This window comes from Caretta caretta, chromosome 2 (assembly GCF_965140235.1).
Source record: "Caretta caretta isolate rCarCar2 chromosome 2, rCarCar1.hap1, whole genome shotgun sequence".
Classification (NCBI taxonomy): domain Eukaryota; kingdom Metazoa; phylum Chordata; order Testudines; family Cheloniidae; genus Caretta; species Caretta caretta.
Genome location: NC_134207.1, coordinates 168,421,535 through 168,441,103, shown reverse-complemented (window position 1 = coordinate 168,441,103; position 19,569 = coordinate 168,421,535). Strand labels below are relative to the sequence as shown.

General features: G+C 40.9%; 1 protein-coding gene across 1 annotated transcript in view; it reads left to right on the top strand.

Moving 5' to 3' along the window:
* Positions 1–19,569, top strand: part of ABCA13 (ATP binding cassette subfamily A member 13) — a 286,889-nt gene that overhangs the window by 188,932 nt on the left and 78,388 nt on the right. Inside the window, exon 48 of the mRNA XM_048839236.2 lies at positions 6,479–6,587. Coding sequence (XP_048695193.2) covers positions 6,479–6,587 — 109 coding nt within the window. The remainder of the gene's footprint in view (positions 1–6,478; positions 6,588–19,569) is intronic.

Here is a 19,569-nt window from a genome sequence, read left to right as displayed (position 1 = left end):
TCTTAAGGCTTTTTGAAGTGCACTGGAAATATTTCCAGAGAGGACACTGTAGAAGACTGGATGAGACCTATGGTCCAGTGGGGATTTAGGAGTCTAAGAGATTTTAGTGTGTTTCCATTGGTTGTAAGACCTTCCTCAGCCTACCTGAAAAATCTTTGAGGTTCATACAACTGTTCAGAGAACTTCTAGACCCGGAGTCCAGCAACATGAAGGGGAACAGCAGTCTCCCAGATGTGTTTCAGGGTCTCTATGACTGACCTCTGTTCTGTGTTTTTGTTGAAATGAAGGGCACTGAAGAAGCAAGTTGCCTTGTAAGTTAAGGGAGCTGACGTTTGAATGTTAAATTGGAGCTGGACGGAAAGAAGCCCTGACCTTAAACATTTTATATAGGTTGGAAAGGGGATCAAAACTTGTTGTTTTTGAAGTAGAGGTGGAAACATTTATCCAAGCCTTGCCCCAAACTACCAGCAGGGGCAGGAGGTTAGTTATTAAAATGGGACATGCACACATCCCTTATCTGAAGTTTGGTTTGGCACTTTTGCCAAATCTGGATTTGTCCATCAAAAAACCAACTGTTTACATTTTATTTTTTGGTTCTTTATGGTTAAGGGTATGACTCTGCTATGGAAGTCACTAATTCCATTACTTTACGGGACCTCCATGACTTCTGCAGTGGCAGGGCTGGAGGAGCTGTCGGCTCCAGGGCCGTCAGAGCAGGGGTCCCAGGGTTGAAGCAGCAGGGGGTGGGGAGGGTCAGCCCCTGCCACAGGAGCAGCATTGGGGCTGGAGCAGCTGCTGCGGTCAGCCCCGGGGCTGCCAGAGTGGCCAGCTACGGGGATGCCAGAGCAGTTGCCCCCAGGGCTGCCGGAGCAGTGGCTGGTGGCCTGCCCCAGGGCCACTAAAGCAGCTGGCTGGGGGTTGTCCCCAGGGCTGCTAGAGCAGGGGCTGCCAGTGCAGTGGGCCCTGGGGCCTGCCAGAGCGGTGTCTGGTCCTGGGGCTGGAACAGAGGCCTGTAACACCTCCCTCCCACCCGCCCTCCGCAGCACTCCCACTGTTAGTTCCCCATCCTACAAAGTATTTTTAGTGAAAGTTAGGAACAGGTCATGGGGTTCCCTGAATTTTTGTTTATTGCCTGTGACCTATCCCTGACTATTACTAAAAATACCTGTGACAGAATCTTAACTTTATTTATGTTCCCCCAAATTTCTTGCAGCTTTGAACTCTTGACTTGATCAGTGCATAATTGTGCACTTGAGTCCAAATGGCTACAATATACTGTGTTTCTCTGTCTGCTGTTTTTGTTTGTTTGTTTTGGTCTTTGGCATCTACTCCACCTGTCATCAGCAGAAGAATAAATTATAGTTATACTGTTAGTGAGTAAGCTTCATTTTTCAAAGCCAACTTAATAGTGCATTAGACTTATAAAGGGCTCTATGTTATCTAAACTACCTCCTTAAAGTGGCTTTCAACTGATGTAGTGTCAAATTATTGCATTAACCTTTCAATAATTAATGACCAGTCTTTGACCTTTTGGGCCTTTTCACAAGACAGTGAATGTACCATTTACATAGACTTTTATGAACAAAAATGGGAAATTTGCATATGAAGAGACTTACTGTACGATTCATTACACAGCAGAAAACCTCTGAGTCCTACACAACTTATTCCTCTCCACAGCAGGATGTTCATGACAACTAACTTCCCACTCCAGTTTTAACAATACCTAGCCAAAACATGGAAGGTGACAAGCACCTTAAATGCATCTTGTTCCAGGTATGAGACAAAAATACACCCACAGTGTGTATCACATACCAAGCATGTTTGAAAAAACTCTGGCATTCGACATTCAAAGATGACTCATGGAACAGGAGTGTGTAGCGGAACTCAATAGCTCATCCCACCCACACCCGCCCCTTCCTTAGTTGTATTGCGTGTTCATTGTCTATGTAATCTGACCTATAAAGTGTTTGTTGCAAGGTGGCTTGCTCTTTTAAGGGTCAGAGGGCTGGGGCCAGCTAACTCTAGTTACTAAGGAGGCACACCTGAGCAGGGGTCGGGTGATTCCCCTATAAAAGCAGCAGGAAGCTTCAGGGAGAGGAGGACACTCAAGGAGAGCCAACCAAGGGAAATAAGCAGCAAGAAGGGAGAGTCTCCTGTCATGGTCCCTGGTATGAGGACGGGAGACTCCAGTTGGGAAGGGTGTGGCTGGATAGAAAGCCTGTCTGGAAGTTTGATTTCTATTTGGAGAAGGCCTGAAGGCAGGTCAGGCCTTGCATCTTCTCCAGCTGCTCAGATAGAAGGGAGAGACTGTGCCAGCTTAAGGCTGAGGTGAAAGACTTTTTTCTGTTTGTGAATTTCATGTGAATAAAATCAGACCCTAGGGAGGGCTATTGTCATTGGACTTGTGAAATCCTGTGTGGAGTTTATTTAAGAAGCCCCTTGAGGAGGGAAACTGAGGCAAGAGGCTGCTTCCAGGGTTGTGGTGAGGAGGCACGTGCGAGGCGGATGACCCATTGACAGTGCTATATAAGTGCTAAGATTCATATTCAGACATGTATATAACTTATTGTACAAAAACATCTGAAAAGCCTAAGCAAACCTAAAGAAAGTTTGAGTTCTTGTTGTGGTCTGTAATTACGAATTTAGGGGGCATCCCCCAGATAGTTCTTTCTCTAGTTTGACCTTACCGAGTTGTCACAGGTTCATGGAACTGAGGCAATATGAAATCAATTAGATCCCAAAGTAGCCTGTACCTATTCACCATATAATTGTAACGTAGAAAAAAAAAATGTTTCTCACTGTGGAAGAAATTTGTCGGACTATGAGTAGAAGATAAAATGATGTAAATTCACAATTTGATAGCATTTATCTAAGGAACACCCAATTGCTCTTCTCAAAGGCAGTAGAATTCCACTGCAGATGAATTTTACTCATAGGTACTCAAGGGAGCGAGAGAGATACAACTTTTAATGAACCAAGTAAAATATAACCATTCAAGAACACTTGGCATAAAAAAAAAGCATAGATGGTAAGAGCATTGTTGGGACACAGAACTCTTAGGAACTCTCCTGGATATTAACTCTCCTTGTATGTGGAGACCACCCCTGTCAGGGGAGAACATGTACAGTAACCTTGGCAAAATATCTGCTGTCCTTCAAAGCGTCCTTCAAACCACTGCTCCCCCTGTGATATTTGTAGAAATATACATATATAGGAATATATGCATATATATAAACACACATCTATCTAAGTATTTTTTATGGTCCTTATCCCTGTAATATCTGAGCACCTTATAGAGCTTAATAGTATTCCTTTTTACATATGGGGAACTGAGGTATGTGAATAAATTAATCTATAGTCCCACAAAAAGTCAGACACAGTTAGACAAATTAAATAGGAAGAGGAAGTTACAGAGACAAGACTTGGACCCAGCTGTCCTGAGTCCCATTCTAATGCGCTATTCCCTCAATCATGCTTGCTACCCATGATTAGGCTCTACCAATTTTGAGAGTTAAAACTGGTCCTGTGCTAGAAGGGAGATTTTCCAAGGTTTGGCATGTCAGACCCAATTAGAAAACCAAGATTAATCAGCAGTTTCCTCCCCCATCTTTCACCTCACCTTAAAAAATGTTATTCACATGGCAGTGTTTTGTCTAGTAAAGCTGCATGTTGTTTTGGATGGAATTAAATACCAATACCTTTTTTTCAATGTTGTGGTCACTTGGTTCAAAATTAGTTGTGCTCAGGCTTTTGAAAAAGAACCAGATGCATCCTCTGATGAAGATAATAACGTCAATGACTTTTTTTTCTTTTTGCCAGATTATAAATGATTAAATATTTTGCTTTAATTTGGTTATTTCCTGATGGCCTGACTCAGTTACATAATTTTATCTCACTCTTGGATGAACAATGCTGTGAATGCTCTGAAGATGCTGTGATTCTAATTACTGTGCAGGACTTCTAAATGTATTGTTAAAGACAATGCTATATTGTCATTTTTTTGCATTCCTTATTATTTTGGTTACATTATGAAATTTACTAGGATATTCTGTGAATACTTATTGAGACCTCTCCCCTGTCTCCAATTAACTGAGGATGTGTCAGCAGAATCTTGCATTATTGTTTTTTGTAATTGCTTCTTTTTGTCTTTACAATGTGCATAATTGCAATGGGTTCCATTACATATGTTAAACATTCTTATTTGGGAGGATTTTAGCAGAATAGATAGAGGAAGAAATGGGATGATGTGTGGGGGCATTGGCTCCCCTTGCTAGTTCAGTATTGATTCTGTTCTGGCACATGGTTGCACAGGTGACCAGGAAGTGTAGAGATCTGAAAGTTAAATATTTGGAGACTGTTCCTGCACTTTTAGTAGGTCCCGGGTTTGCTCTTTTTCTGATCCAGTAGGGGGTCACCTGCTGATTAAATAGTTGTCAGGTCTCAGACTGGAACATAGAAGAACCCGATGAGTCACAAAACAATCCCCAATTCATAATTCTTTACAGTCAGTAGCTGCACACCAGAGTTAGCTATACTCTAGAGCAATGAGATAATTATTTTTCCTCCAGAAATGAGACCTTTTTGTAAATAAAGATTCTCTCATCTGTACAAATAAATATTCCCTTTGTGTAAAGAAGTTAAAATTGTTGCCATCTAGTGTCCGTTTGGTGGCCTATGTGAAATGAGTTGGTGAGGGTCAGCTGAGTTCCTAAGGACGGGTATCCACCAACAACCCCAACTATAAATGGAACTCATTACCACTTTTGTTGGTAGTATCAGCTGAAAGGGCATGGAGATTATGCTGTTTTCTCACCTCAAGAAGTGGTAATTCCATTAAAGCCTGAGGCATATTGGTCAGGCTATGGGACAGAAACGAGAAACTGGAAAGGAAACTGTTCCTTGGAGAAGGGTTGGGTTGTACCATAAAGGTATTACTCTATTGGGGAAGTGTAGAGCTGCATTGTTCAAGAAGGTATTGTGCCCAAGCTTGGGCACACTGCTTCCCAGAAGTCCTCATTGGGCAGAGGTGGGGTGGGGGGGAGCATGTTACAACACCCATTAAGAGCAGTATTCTTGCTTTTCTATGCTATTGGCCTCATTCCTCCATGCCCCATATGGAGTGGCTAGCATAATTAGTTTCATGCAGTCCCTGCCTTTGAGTCCTCCTTTCCCACCCACCCCCTTTTCTTGAGCATAGGGTCAGAGCACATTTTAGCGCCAATTGTTGTGTTTTTCTGTTGCTTGCAGATCTCATTTTCAAATCTCAAAAGTAAAAAGTTCCTCAAAGTTTTATTGTTTTCTAAATTCTCCCACTGGGTTTCAAATTAAACCAATTAATGTTCCCTTTTCAGCACAAATAGGAGAGTTATGTGTTTCATGTATATTAGACTTGGCATGATTTAAGGGGCTTGTCAGGGTTCCCTCCCCACTCTGAACTCTAGGGTACAGATGTGGGGACCTGCATGAAAGACCCCCTAAGCTTATTTTTACCAGCTTAGGTTAAAAACTCCCCAGGCACAAATTCTCCCTTGTACCTTGGGTTTAAGTAATGCTGCCACCACCAAGTCATTTAACAAAGAGCCAGGGAAAAGGACCACTTGGAGTTCCCCTTCCCCCAGCAATCCCCCCAAGCCTCTACATCCCCTTTCCTGGGGAGGCTTGAAAATAATATCCTAAACAATTGGTTACAAAATTATCAAAGACCCAAACCCCTGGGTCTTGGAACAATGGAAAAATCAGTCAGGTTCTTAAAAGAAGGATTTTAATTAAAGAAAAAGTAAAAGAATCACATCTGTAAAATCAGGATACTTTATAGGGTAATCAGATTCAAAACACAGAGGATTCCCTTCTAGGCAAAACTTTAAAGTTACAAAAAAATGGGATACACCTCCCTCTAGCAAAGAGAAAATTCACAAGTTGAAAACAAAAGGTAATCTAACGTGCCTTGCCTTATTTACTTTTTTTATAATATCAGAGACTTGTACAGGATGGTTTATAGGAGAAGGAGTTCTTTTGACCTGATGCTTCTCTGCTTTCCCCAGAGAACACATCACAAAGCCTCCCCCTCCCCCAGATTTGAAAGTATCTTCTTTCCCCATTGGTCCCTTTGGTCAGGTGCCAACCAGGTTATTTGAGCTTCTTAACCCCTTACAGGTAAGGAGGAATTCTAGGCTACCCTTAGCTGTATGTTTATGACAGGGCTGGTTTAGATGATCCACTAAACCATGAGTTCTCTTCCCTTTCCTTTGTTGCTAGTTGGATGGAGAGCCCTGGAATGGAAAGGGTTTGCAACAACTGTACTCAGCCAAAGGACCTCTACAGCTCATTTGATTCTGTTCCATCCAGATCAGCCCATCCCATGCATGTGGCTTCTCAGAGGGGCACATAGCTCCTATAATCTTACATAATTCCAGGGAATTAGGATCTGGGGTCCTGGTTCAGGACCCCTTTCATATAACACCTCTGTTTTCTCTCTTAGGTGTGGTACAGTCAGAAAGGTTTCCATTCACTGCCGTCTTACTTAAATCAACTCAACAATCTTATTCTGTGGATGAATTTGCCTCCTTCTGTGGACTGGAGACAGTATGGTAATATTTTTCAAATCTCTATTCAAATGTGCATCCATCTCTTTCTAAAAATGCTGATTTAAAAAAAGAAAAGAAAAAGAAGTAGAAAAAAATGGAAATCCAAATTAAATAGCAGTGTGAAAACATGTGGAGATGTTTAAAGTCCCCCAGAAGGGAAGAAGTAGACTTGCATACTTTCAGGGAGGTTACAAGATGGGGGTCCCATAAAATAACAATGTAACTAAGAGGTTATATGTGGTGTTGAACTGATTTATGTATATATTATAATAATCAAAAATTACTGTGTTCCAGAATTATTTAATTAAAAGTTTTAAAATTCAAAATATTTATTCTATTTTGAATCATAAGCATTTTCAAACATCAGACCATTTTGAAAGTGACATTGCATGATGGGTCCAAAGCTAAACCAGAAAGAGAGAGAGAGAAAAAGAGAGAGCGAGAGAGAGAGAGATTGTGATGCTCAGCATATTTAATGATAGGTTCTGAATGAAATCTCCTCAATCTGAATGAAAACCAGACTTTCGGGTTATTTGAAATCCAAATGGACACTTTTCTTATAATGAGCCAGATCAAAATACCAGATCCAAAGATTCCTGAATTTTTGGGGCACTGAAATCTGGATCCTGTTCTGCATTTTGCAGCTTTGGTCCATCTCTACCCAGATTCTATTTTCTCTTTCTTTCATGAGGTCCCTCGCAAAGGAAAAATTAGCTTGTCTTGGAGAAAATTAAAAGTAGGTTATCGAAAGCCACAAAAGGTTTACATTTTACCTATTTTATTCATCAGGACTATTTTGCAATGGTTGCAGGTAGAGCTAGTTGGAATGTTTTGACCAGGTCTAGTTAGGGTTGATGGTTTGTATTCTGGTAGCAGTAGACATCCCAGTCAGGATTGGTACCCCATTGTGTTAGGCATTCTAGCCTATAGATCTAGAAGTGCTCGGTGAGATTTGGGAGACTTTCTCCAAACTAGGGATGGAGAAGTCAGTGCAAGGTAGTCAAATGGATTGGGGTAGTTTTGTGCTCTTTTAAATGAGGAGAGGATGCATAGTAGAAAAGGTTCATGGGAAATATGTGGAGTCTTTGAATGACTACTGCATTAAACTGGCCCAGTTTCTGTAGTTTCCTGGTGGTATACCCTGGTTAAACATCCCTACAGGTAGTTCATAAGCTGGAAAGCACTGTATTTATTACCATAATGTGTGTCTATGGCACAGGCACAAAAAGGATGGGTTGATCATGCTGTAGAGACTCAATGGAGGAGAAAGGGACAGGATCATCTTTGAAAGAGAAAGGGGTCAAGATGTATAAAAGTCGGTGGAGATTTTCAAAGGCACAAAGGGCAATTAGGCTACCAAGTCCCATTAACTTTCAGCTTTCTCTTATTTTGGTGGAGAGAAACTCTGTGGAATTTGAGGTTAATGCTACAGAATACATGTGATTATTTTTTAGTATAAGGCTGTTTGTGGGCGGAAAAAAGCATTTTTACAAGTACAGCTTTGTTGTCGCATCTCTGGAATGGGTTTTGATGACATCCGGAAGGATAGATTTAATAAACATGTAACTCTGAGGTAGGAAAAAAAAAACATTGTGTGCTTTCAGATAGGAGAGAGAAATTGAAAGTAATTTTTAGAAGTGGTGTTCAAAAGGTTACTAGGGATTATTGAATTTCCGGATGGTAGACTATTTGTTAATGTTTTTGTTTTCCTTGGATAATTTCATCTCGAGACTCGTGTTTATGGAGAGTGCAAGGTATATTCTAGCATATTGTTGAAAAAGGCTTTTAGAAAACTTGTTGAGATGTGTATCCTTTCTTGCATTAATGCCATTTTTTCTGTTTTCAGAGGATAACATTTTCCTGTCAAGATGAATAATACTGTTGAATTTCTTTCTTTACGTGTCAAGGGAATAATTGGACCTTTCAAAGGCAACAAAATAGATATTGTTTTACTGAAAAAGACTCACTAGAATATGAAAGAACATAGTTTTGCCTATAATGCCAAGCAGAGATGTGTAGGCATTGTGGTGCAGAAACAAATCTTGGGATAGGTTGATAAAGTCCTACTTGCCTTACTTTTGTGAGTAATCCAGTTGACTCACATAAAACCAGCTGGATTAGCCCCTCTTTGGCATAGGTCTGAGTGACATGGCTCATGGGTAAGAGGTTAATTCTGGCTTCCCCCCTGTCCTTTCCTCACACAGGAGAGGAGCTGCTAGAATATTTGAGGAAGAGAATTCATGGGTTGCCAGGGTTCTACAATAAGTTTCTGAGGACTAAGTTAGAGAGGTCTTTTCTTTTAGCTTTTACAGTTCCTTGTTTTGATTAATGGGTTGCTCCTGATAAAAAGGCTTTGACTTCTGCTGTGTCATCCCAAAATATTAGTTTGACTTTGACCTTACTAAGTTTGTGTGTGAATGGGGGTGGGGATGGTTTAGTGACCAGCAGAGATTTCCTCTTGAATGTTGTCCAGCAGTATCAATAGCAATGGAATCTGGCCTCCCGCACCTCAAAAAGGTACATTCTTTGAAGAGATGTTGACATTTCTCCCCTGTTTAGATTCACAAATATCAAATATTATTTCATTGTGGGAACAACTGCAAAGTGGGAATTTGTTAGTTTCACATAGTTTTAATATTTAGGCACTTGATTTGAGTAGATGTTTCTAATGAGCAAGTGCATCTACAGATTCACATGGAAATTTTTGGAGATACTTGGACAGCGATTTTCAACCTTTTTTTTTCATTTGTCAACCGATACAAAATTTTGAATGGAGGTGTGGACCCCTCTGCAAATCTTTGACATAAGTCTATGGACCCCCCAGGGGTTTACAGACCACAGGCTGCAGAACACTGTCTTATGGTAAAGGAGCAGCAGGTGGCCAAAATCAAAGTCAAAGTATACCAGAGTTAATATATCAGTGGTCTATTCTGATATGGCAGTTCAGGAATATTTTACTATCTGAAAATAGCCTGTCTTCAGCATTTCTGTGGACAGCAACCCGTAGCCCTATAATGAACCTAGATCTGTTTCCTCTTCTGTTTAAAAACAAACATCACTGACAACTGCTCCCATGCTAACCCATCCATTTCACCAGAAGCTGCAGGTGTTAAAAGAGAAATAAATGTGATTGTCTTTCACCGTTGGCATAAAAACTGGTAGTATTGACCCATGCTCATGTTGGGTTACAAATTCTGTGAGGCAGCATGAAAATGAAAAGTTAAGCATTAAAAAATATTTTACTGGTGGTGGGGAGGGGAAAATTCAATAGTAAAGGAAAATATGCTGGGTTTCTTCATAGTGCTGTGTTAGAGCAGTGCTTTGCACATACTTCAATGCATATAATATTTTGTTTTGTAACTTGTATTTCATACATGCTGTATCCCCAGGATTAGATAATATACTTAACGATGCTAAATAATAGTAAAGGGGGCAAGGAAAAAGACACAGGATTAAAAATATTTATGGTGTGGAAGTGAAGAGGCAATATGTTTCCTTATTAGCTGTATTACAGTAGCACCCAAAATATGCTAAGCATAGAATCATAGACTTTAAGGTCAGAAGGGACCATTATGATCATCTAGTCTGACCTCCTGCATGATGCAGGCCACAGAATCTCACCCACCCACTCTTGTAACAAACCCCTAATTTATGTCTGAGCTATTGAAGTCCTCAAATCATGTTTTAAACACTTCAAGGTGCAGAGAATCCTCCAGCAAGTGACTCGTGCCTCACACTGCAGAGAAGGTGAAAAACCCCCATGGCCTCTGCCAATCTGCCCTGGAGGAAAATTCCTTCCCGACCCCAAATATGGCAATCAGCTAAACCCTGAATATGTGGGCAAGACTCACCAGCCAGACACCCAGGAAAGAATTCTCTGTAGTAACTCAGATCCCACCCCATCTAACATCCCATCACAGGCCATTGGGCATATCTACCGCTAATAGTCGAAGATCAATTAATTAATTGCCAAAATTAGGCTATCCCATCATATCATCTCCTCCAGAGTGCAAGCAAATAGGAAGGCTTATTCCCAGCCCAAGAAAGCTTACAATACAAAAAGGAAGGAAGGAAGGAGTGCTTGTCATATTCTCTGGTGATATCCAGTGGCCAGATCACATTCCTAGGTCACTATTCAAAGAACAGGAATCTGTAAGCACAGAAATATTTGGGGTTTATGTATGTAGTGGCCATCTGTTGTAATCCTTGAATTAGGGTTGTAGCTTGTATATCTGTTTTAAGCCTCATAGTGGGGGCTCATTGTAAGCCCAATATTGTGTCCTCAATGATTTATTTGGGCTGAGATATTTTGAAGGAGCCTAAAAGAGTTAGGCAGACAACGCCCACTGAGTTTCAGTGGGAGTGGTCAGCCTAACTTCTTAGGCTCCTTTGAAATCCCAGCCTTAAATCCTAAAACCAGGATCTCACTAAGAGCCCTGTGCTAGGGACCTTGTTATCTCTGTCTGGTTAGTGGGGGGAGGGGAGATGTCAATCATCAATGAGCTGCTCCTGTGGAATGCTCCATAAAATAAAAGTTGTAATTCACAGTAAAATAGAAATGTCTCATTAAATACAAACACCTCGCAAGAGCTCTTAGAAATTCTCCTCATAAATATAAATTCCCTCCAAAGAAGAACCTGTAAAAACCTATGATAACCTGTTATAAACAAAATCCATCAATAGCTGGAGTGGAATGCCATTTACACTCTCATGAATAAAGAATTCCTAGTCTCTGCAACTTAGGGCTGGTGCAGTCAATAATATTTTGGAGGTAATATTTTCCATCCCTAGATGGACCCTTTCATCCTAAAGTGATTCACAGCCTGTTTATATCAGCACTACTGAAATGTAGATACCCTTGGGTTGGGAGGTGCTGGGCAAGGCAGACAATACACAGTGTACTACACAACAGACAGAGCAGGGGGAATTTTTTACAGGTAATGGACCATACCTCTCAAGCTGTCAATGCTCAAAAGTGGAACATGGTGTATGACAGAAGACCAGAATGAGACACATAAAGTACATTACTGCAGGACATGTAAAAGGCTGCTGGATTCCTTCCTTTAGTGAAAATTACTCTCTCTGTAACCTTTAATTTCCTGAGTCATTATTTTTGAGATAAACTATTTACAAAAGTGAGGGAACATCCTAACCTGTGTGGAACACAGTCAACTTTAAGACCCTAATGATTGGTGTACCTATCATGAGGGCTCTTGAGTGGTATGTTACTTGGACAAACGCTTACAGTAAAGAAAAGAGCAATGAGATCAAAGGCTAGCCTAAGGCATCAGGGAATTTACAGCCACAGAGGGACACATTTTTGGGGGGTCCTCTGTACTTAGGTATTCTCTCAGGGATCAATGCCATAAGAGACAGACCTGGCTGGCTTACAGAGAGTAAATGAGCATGAAGACTCACTGAAGCTAATACTTCCCCTCCAGCAGTGTGAAGTGTTACATATCATTGGCCTTCTAATTCCATCCACAAAGCTGCAGCCTTTGTAACACCTGGCAACATGTTAAGGCCTGGAGAGTGGGAAGCTGGATTGTGTAAGAATTGAGCTGGCCAACAGAGTATAGTGCTTTACACCACCCGCAGGAAGAAGGCAGGATCCATCACTTAAGTTGGACCTGGCTCTCTTTATGGTCAACAAAAGAAACACTCACGCTCAGTTTTGAAATTGCAATTCCAAGTCACCTGCTCTTGAAACCTCCTGAGCTTAGTGTGAAGCTACACACTTTGGACCAAAATGGCAGTAAACCGCCGGTTAGAGGAGAGGTGATGGGGACAGGTGTCCCCAATGGAAACTCACCAAAGCAGCCAGTCATGCAACAGGGTGGAAGCATGCAGACTGCTACACCCTTGAAAGTGTACAGCATGTGTTTCCCCTGTTTGAGCTAGCTGTGCTATCCAGGATGGAGAGTGTGGTGTCATGGTCTCCGTCACCCTCTCACTGTTCTCCCTCTCAGTCTAGCATCTTTACTAGCAATAGACCCCTCGCTGCACAGAGGCTCAGAAGAGGGAAGGTTTCTTGTGCATCCTTGCAGGGCTGGACCCAATCTGGTCCTTGGTGAGCCAGATCCTCAGCTGGTATAAATCAATGTAGTGCCATTAAAGTCAATAGAGTTATGCTGATTTATTCCAGCAGAGGATCTGGCCAAACATGTATGATGTTTCAGTAGATTATATTGGAGTCAATCTGTTTTCATGCCATATAGAATATCTGCAGAAAGATAGATGTGTAAATGTGATAGCGAAGGTAATTTTTCTTTTAAACCAATGTCTATTAAGAGCCACAGTGTAATAGGTTCTATATGTTTCCCTGATTCAAACACCTTTGCCCATAACTACAATTCCACCTTTATAGAGAACTTATTTCTGCAGCTTTGGGATATCTTTTCTTTTAAAAGAATTACATGTACAGGATTGTGGATGTTCTTCTCTGTATGTAGAAGATCAGAGGCAACCCATGGGATTACCAGCAAAAGAATCCATAATGAAATTATCTTCATTCCCAGTGTGTTACTATTTCAGTGATGTTCTCACTGCAGAAATCATCTCTCTTTCTCCTCTCCTTGCCACGCTATAATCACACCTTTTCACAGTTTCTTGTGTCTCATTTAGAGAACTGATTATAAAAGTGAGTTAAAAACACACACACACAACACAACAAAACAACAACATAAAACCATGTTGGTGCAGCAATTTGCTCCAGTACTTTGCTTTATCTTTGTAATACCATTAGTCTCCATAATCTCCATCAGGAGATTTAATCAGGAACACAGGTTACTGTGATTCTTTGTTAATTGAATTTATCTGTTCACAAATGCACTGTTATGGTTATAGTTACTCTGTTACTAGAATTTTAATTATAAGGCATGACAACAGCTGTAGTTGAACATCTTTGGCCCAGCTCTACCCTCATTGACCCACACACTGAACTAAATGAGGCTGCATAAGTGGGAAGGCACAGTTTGGCCCCTGGATATTGTGTATACATAGAAGGGCAAGAACTTTCAATCAGGCTGGAAGTATGACAAAAGAAAGATTTTGGGAATCCAGGTGGCTCTTGCTGGTATAAAAAAATGGATCTGTATTATTATTAAAATAGTGAAAGACATTTTAAATTATTTTAAAAATCTGTATTCAGGAAGTAAAGTATTGGTGTTCTACTTCTGCAGCTGCAGTTCTATAATAGCTCAGCTGTCAGTTGTCATCACCAGTTCAGAATGTGTCTTTTTATTACAAAATGATTCAAGCCCCAAATCTTAGCCCCACCACAGAGCTGTGGAAGGGGACAGGGAAATATTCCTCCCTTCCAAGCCATGGAGTAATACTGGAACTGCTCTGTGGCTGCTGTTTCAAACTCAGGGCTGAAATAGCCTCTTCAACCCTTCATATCCTTACCTCCTTCTCCACTCATGCAGGGGTAGAGAATATCTAGTTGATCTGCAGAGGGAGGTACCATCTGTCCTGCCCCTCTCCCAGTCCCTGCTGTGTGACAACACACCAGGATCCCAGTAGAGCTTGAGCTCTGCAGTTGTGCAGGCTCTCTGAGTACAGCCCTCCTACAGAGTAGAATCACACTAGTTCCTAGCAGGAGCAACTGTCCATGCTCTCATGAAAATGGCCAGGATTTGTCATAGAACCTCAAGGTTAAAAGGGACCACAAAGGTCATCTAGTCTAACCCCTGCCAAGATGCAGGATTCGTTGGGTCTAAACCATCCAAAACAGCTGGCTATTGAGTCTCCTTCTGAAAACCTCCAGCAAAGGAGCTTTCACAACCTCCTTAGGCAGTTTGTTCTTATGTGAATTAAGTGTCTCTGAAAGGTGCAGCACTATATTGATAGGAGGAGAAACTGAAGTTCCAGTATGTGCAGAACAGTTGTAACACTGACAGTAGTACATTGGACAGCCAGTGTTTCTCAGCCCTGACCTGGAGAAACCACTTCTCAGTGTGAGGGAGTCATTCACAGGCATAAGAGGGGCCGGTCTTTATTTCCACTCAGTGGTTTTTCCTAAGCTTGCTGGCCAGGATTTCAGTTAGAGCTAAATCTCATATCAGGTGTTATGATGCGTATCCTTGGAACAGTACTGAGTCTTCCAGTTCATACAGCATAGTCTACTGAATTCTGAAATGGCCACAGCAATCTCTCACTTACTAGTAGTCCTAGATCAGTTTTGAGCTAGTAGGCTGACAGGGTGCTGACCCCAAGCATGCTCCCTCTTGGCACCATGTGGAATTGCAGCTACCCTGAGCTCAGTAAATAATTCAAGGCCGAGAGTACTCAAAGTGACATTCCCCCTTCTTGAGGTCTTTAAACAATCTGGTCTCCTTTGAACCTTCAGGCCCAAATCTGTCCTCCCTAGGCTTCCAATTCCCCCTGCCATGCTCCTCTCCAGGCTGTCTGCCCTCTCTCTACCCCTTTAATGTTGCAGAGGCTTCTGTTTTTATCTTCACCCCAGAAGAACTGGGTTGGTTATTTTTTTAGCCACATGACCTGCCTGTCATGTGACTGTGCTTATTTTCTCCTCCTTCCTGGGGAGGCGAGCTAAGTGTATTATTGATTGGGCTAGATGCATCACCCCTAAAAGGGGCAGGCACCCTGTGACATGGGCCTAGAGGTGAACGATTCTGTGCCTTACCAATTTCTGATCCATTCAGTCTCTCTCATCAATTGTTTGCTGAAAGAATTTCAAATTCTGTTATATAATGAAGTTTGTTCCCCCCACCCCGCCTCTTCATTTCGGGAAAGCAGCCTCATAATATACAAGTATTGTTAGCCAAAGGAGCATGATTTTCCTCACATCTGATTATAGGAAACAACTAACCTAATAGTAACAAGTACTGGCAGATAGTTCAGGAATTCCTGATGCTGCTTTCCAGGGGAGGTACTCTCCAGAAACACTGCATCTCCCACCATACACTTTTGACAATACAGTCCATTTAGCAAAGCAAACAAAAAGAAAGCAAGAGACAAAACTATCATAGCATCACACCTGTTCCCTATCAGCATTGAGGCTACCAGGGCTAGTAACAATGACTAAATTCCGTTTTTGTTCCGAAACTATATAAACTTTACAGTCTTTCACTGAAGAATAGATACCAGATATAAAGAACATTTTCCTCAAAAAAATGTATCTGTACAGAAAAAGCCCCAGAGGGAAGGAAGCAAAGGAAATTTCAAAAAATTTCTAAAAATAAACTAAGAAAACAATGTTGTTTTTTTCTCAGAACTGGTATCTCAACAATAAAGTAGTGGTTCCCATTCTCAAGTTACTGTATCTCAATAAGTCTAACCTTCATGGTGTTCAGTTTTCCTAATATTCAATTCAGTTACCTCTGTGACTGGGACACAAAGATCCTGATCCATTGGAATCTGCGTGGGTATCAGAGTCCATGTTCGAAGATTGTTATTTAGAGGATGGGGGCCATAGAGCTAGTCTGTCTATTGACTACAGTGGGCTTTGCATCGGACCCATAGAAAAGAGGTTTGCTTTGCAGCACAGCAGAAACATCACATTTCTTTCTCATCCAGCTGATTAGTGGCCAGGCCTTTCTCACTTTGTTGATAGCCACTGCCATTAGCCAAGTTTGGGCGGAGATACTTGTAGATCAGTAACAGCAGAAACCTGCAATTAGTTTTAGAAGTTACAATGCTGTAAGAAGATGCTGGCAATTCTAAAGAAGATGCTGAAGTATGGTCTCAGGGATTAGTTACATGATGTTTTCTCATAGAGGTTCAGTCCTGGTATCGGTTCTATGTAGGCAAAATCCTGTGCCCATATACAGTCCCATTGACTTCGGTGGATATTGACATGAGCTTGCAGAATTAGAGCCTTAGGTTGGCATTTTCAGAAACAACTAAATGACTTGGGAGTACAAGTCTCATTGACTTCAATGTTACTTGTGTGCCAAAGTTACTTATATGCTTTTAAAAACCCTGCCCTAAATCCTCACTGTAAAAAATGTGAATACTTCTATTCAAAAGACACTTTTTATTGGAGATCAGTCTGTGGTCTTGACAGACACTGAAGTTTCTAAGGAAGATATTTTGGAGCCACTGGAAAAATTCTGGTGCAGTAAATCAACGGGGTAGAGTGGTATTCTTCAGGTGTGAAACAATCCATTTTAAATTAAGAAATTTATGAAAAGAAGCAGAAAGGACTAGAGGTGAATGAATCACTTTAGTCAATGTAGCATGACATGTTTTCCCTGGTGAATACCAATTTTGTAAAACTTGCCCTAAAGACTGTTCATTCAAGTCTTCCAAGTACATTCCATAAAAATCCCCAAATAAAACACGACACACATCCATTAAACAGAGGCTTTATTATTTTGAACCTCCTTATTTTATCAATCATTTACATTCCTTGATTTGAGTTATGACTCAAACTTGAAGAAAGGGCTTTACGATCTTAAAAATTATGTGCTTGGTTTTCAGTTTAACAAAAGCCATCATAGCAAGTCTACACAATAAAAAAGGCACATAAAGGCAAGAAAGCAACCAATATGTACATTCCATCTCCCACTAACAGCTGTGTCAGGACAAATATATATGTAAAGTAAGAGGGCCCTGGTGATTAGACATGAGAATTTTAGGAGTTGGTAAATTAGAAAAGTAACATTTTTTTAAAGAAATACATGAAATATTTATTGATATACCAAACTGCATTTGCTCATTTTAATATAGTATGACATTTTTAGCTCTATTTTTTCTTTTTCAATTTAGATTATATGGAACTTTTTTTTCCCAACAAATTACTAATTAAGAACAATATTTAGTACTCTGGAAAGAGAGGAACTTGCAGCACTGCTCTGAACTAAGTATGACAGTGACGGATATTGTGTAAAGACAATTGACCAAGACCAGAGATTCAACTCCAATTATTTGTGTTCATTTAAAAAAAAAATCTGTTTCTTTGTTTAATCTGCATTCTGCTTATGGACACTTTGGAAATAGAAGGTAGTTACTCCAGTAGTTCTATTTTTAAGGAGGCTTGGTTACATTTGGTAACTATGTCCTTCGTTGTGGATTGCACATTTTATTTTCAGTACTACGACTTAACAAGTAAAGGGTAGCTCTTTCACTAGTTTGCTTTTTCAGTAAATTTTGTGTAATGCAACTGTCTAAGGCACATCTTATTCCCCACAGATTTTTGTTACCTGGCAGTTGTCCCGTTTTCTTTTATCTGTGTGTATTGTGTGGTCTTATGATATAATTCCTTGTATGGGACCTAACTTAGCCTCTGCCGATCCTTGTCTAGTAGTGGCTTAGTCATTTTACACTTTTGTTAGTGTTTTCTCTGGCTTGCTTGCTGCATTCAACAAATACAGGCCTTTGTGCATTCAGAAGGGAAAGTATTTTTGAGTGTGTTGAGATTGTCACTGAAGAACTTTTGTCCTTTTGCAGTAAAATGTTTGATGCCATTTCCTCTCTAGTACTGTTTTGCATGTTTCACTAATTTCATATTGTTTGATTTGGTTCAGAAAATTATTGTAAGTGTGGATGATTTTCCTCTGTATAATCTGTTGGTCAGGTTTTCAGCAGGTATAAGTTGGCACAACTATGCAAATTTACACCAGCTGAGAGTCTGGCTCTAGCTCTGTGGAGCAAGCCTTAGCACTTTTGAGATGTAACCGTTACCAGGCTAGCTGCATCTCAGACCCCTGTGTGGCATCTTGGAGTGCATCTCCCACCCAGGTGATAGGTCTCACTACTTTCACATCTGAGGGTGGACCCCACAGCTGCCTCTCTGAGACCAAGTGCTGAGCTGCAGCTATCCTGGTTATCAACTGTGAATGCCTCAGTGGGTCTGATTGGATTTGACCCCTATACCAGGTACTCCTCTTCAGGACCTCTATCAATTGGTAATTACAGTGACCAAACAGGTTTCATAAAGCAAATAATTGTTTGTTCAGAATCAAGGCATTCAGAGAAACAGATCTTTAGACAAAAAACAATCTACCTGAATCGATCCTGCCTTACCCCCTCACTCTCTCCTTACAAGTTTAGGTAGGTCCCATTTGTCCCATGCATCCATTCAGGGAGCTGGGATGACAGAGAGGATCTCTAGCAGTCTCTCAGAGAGTCTTCACTCTCCTCACCCCCAATGTTTTTTCAGGGCTACATTTATCAGAACCAAAGGTCTTCACCTCTGCTTTCCTGCCAGTGTCTTCCCCTATCAATAGCTTTGCTAGCCAGAGCCTAGCAAAAGTGAGACTTCAGAGGAATTGGCGCCTCAGTTATCTTTTTGAGAACCAGGCATTAAAGTTTATCTGATGTCATTGTCCATTTTCCAGCCCCCCTCTGTTGAGAGCACAAGCCAAGGTTAACTCTTTAAGACCGTGTAGCCAGTATCATAAAAATGAGCAGGTAAATTGAGGCATACACAATAGTCATACAAATAATACAGCTATCTTCCAAGTTCTCTACAGGGTAGATCTGCAAAATCAGTTTTTGTCTCTCCTCCCTCAAAAGATGAGTGACTCCTGTGCCCAGGGTCAATCTTGGGTTTGTGGGGAAGATAAGCAAAGTGATTCTTTAGCTACCTCCTTTTAAATAAGAAGTGGAATGGGTAGTATTCATGCTATAACTTGCTTCCAGCTGCAGAAGAAGTAGAGCCCACCCATCCAGACCTCTATCCAAAATACAGAAAACATTTTAAGGGACAATTATCTGAATAAGCTGAGTGAGTGGGTCTTGGTACCACTAGGATTTTTGTGGGCATTCTGGTGAATTTAAATATAATTTAATCATCATAATCCCTCTGAGAAGGAAATATTGTCATCATGTTACAGTTGGGGAAATTCAGACAGAATATAAGGTCTTCATTTTCAGAAGTGTCCACAAATTTTGGGTGCCCAATTTGAGACACCTGAGGACTGATTTTCAGAGGTACCGAGAACTCTCAACTCCCACTGACGTAATTTGGAGTTGTCAGTATTAAGCAATTCCAAAGATCGGGCTTAGGTACCCAAAA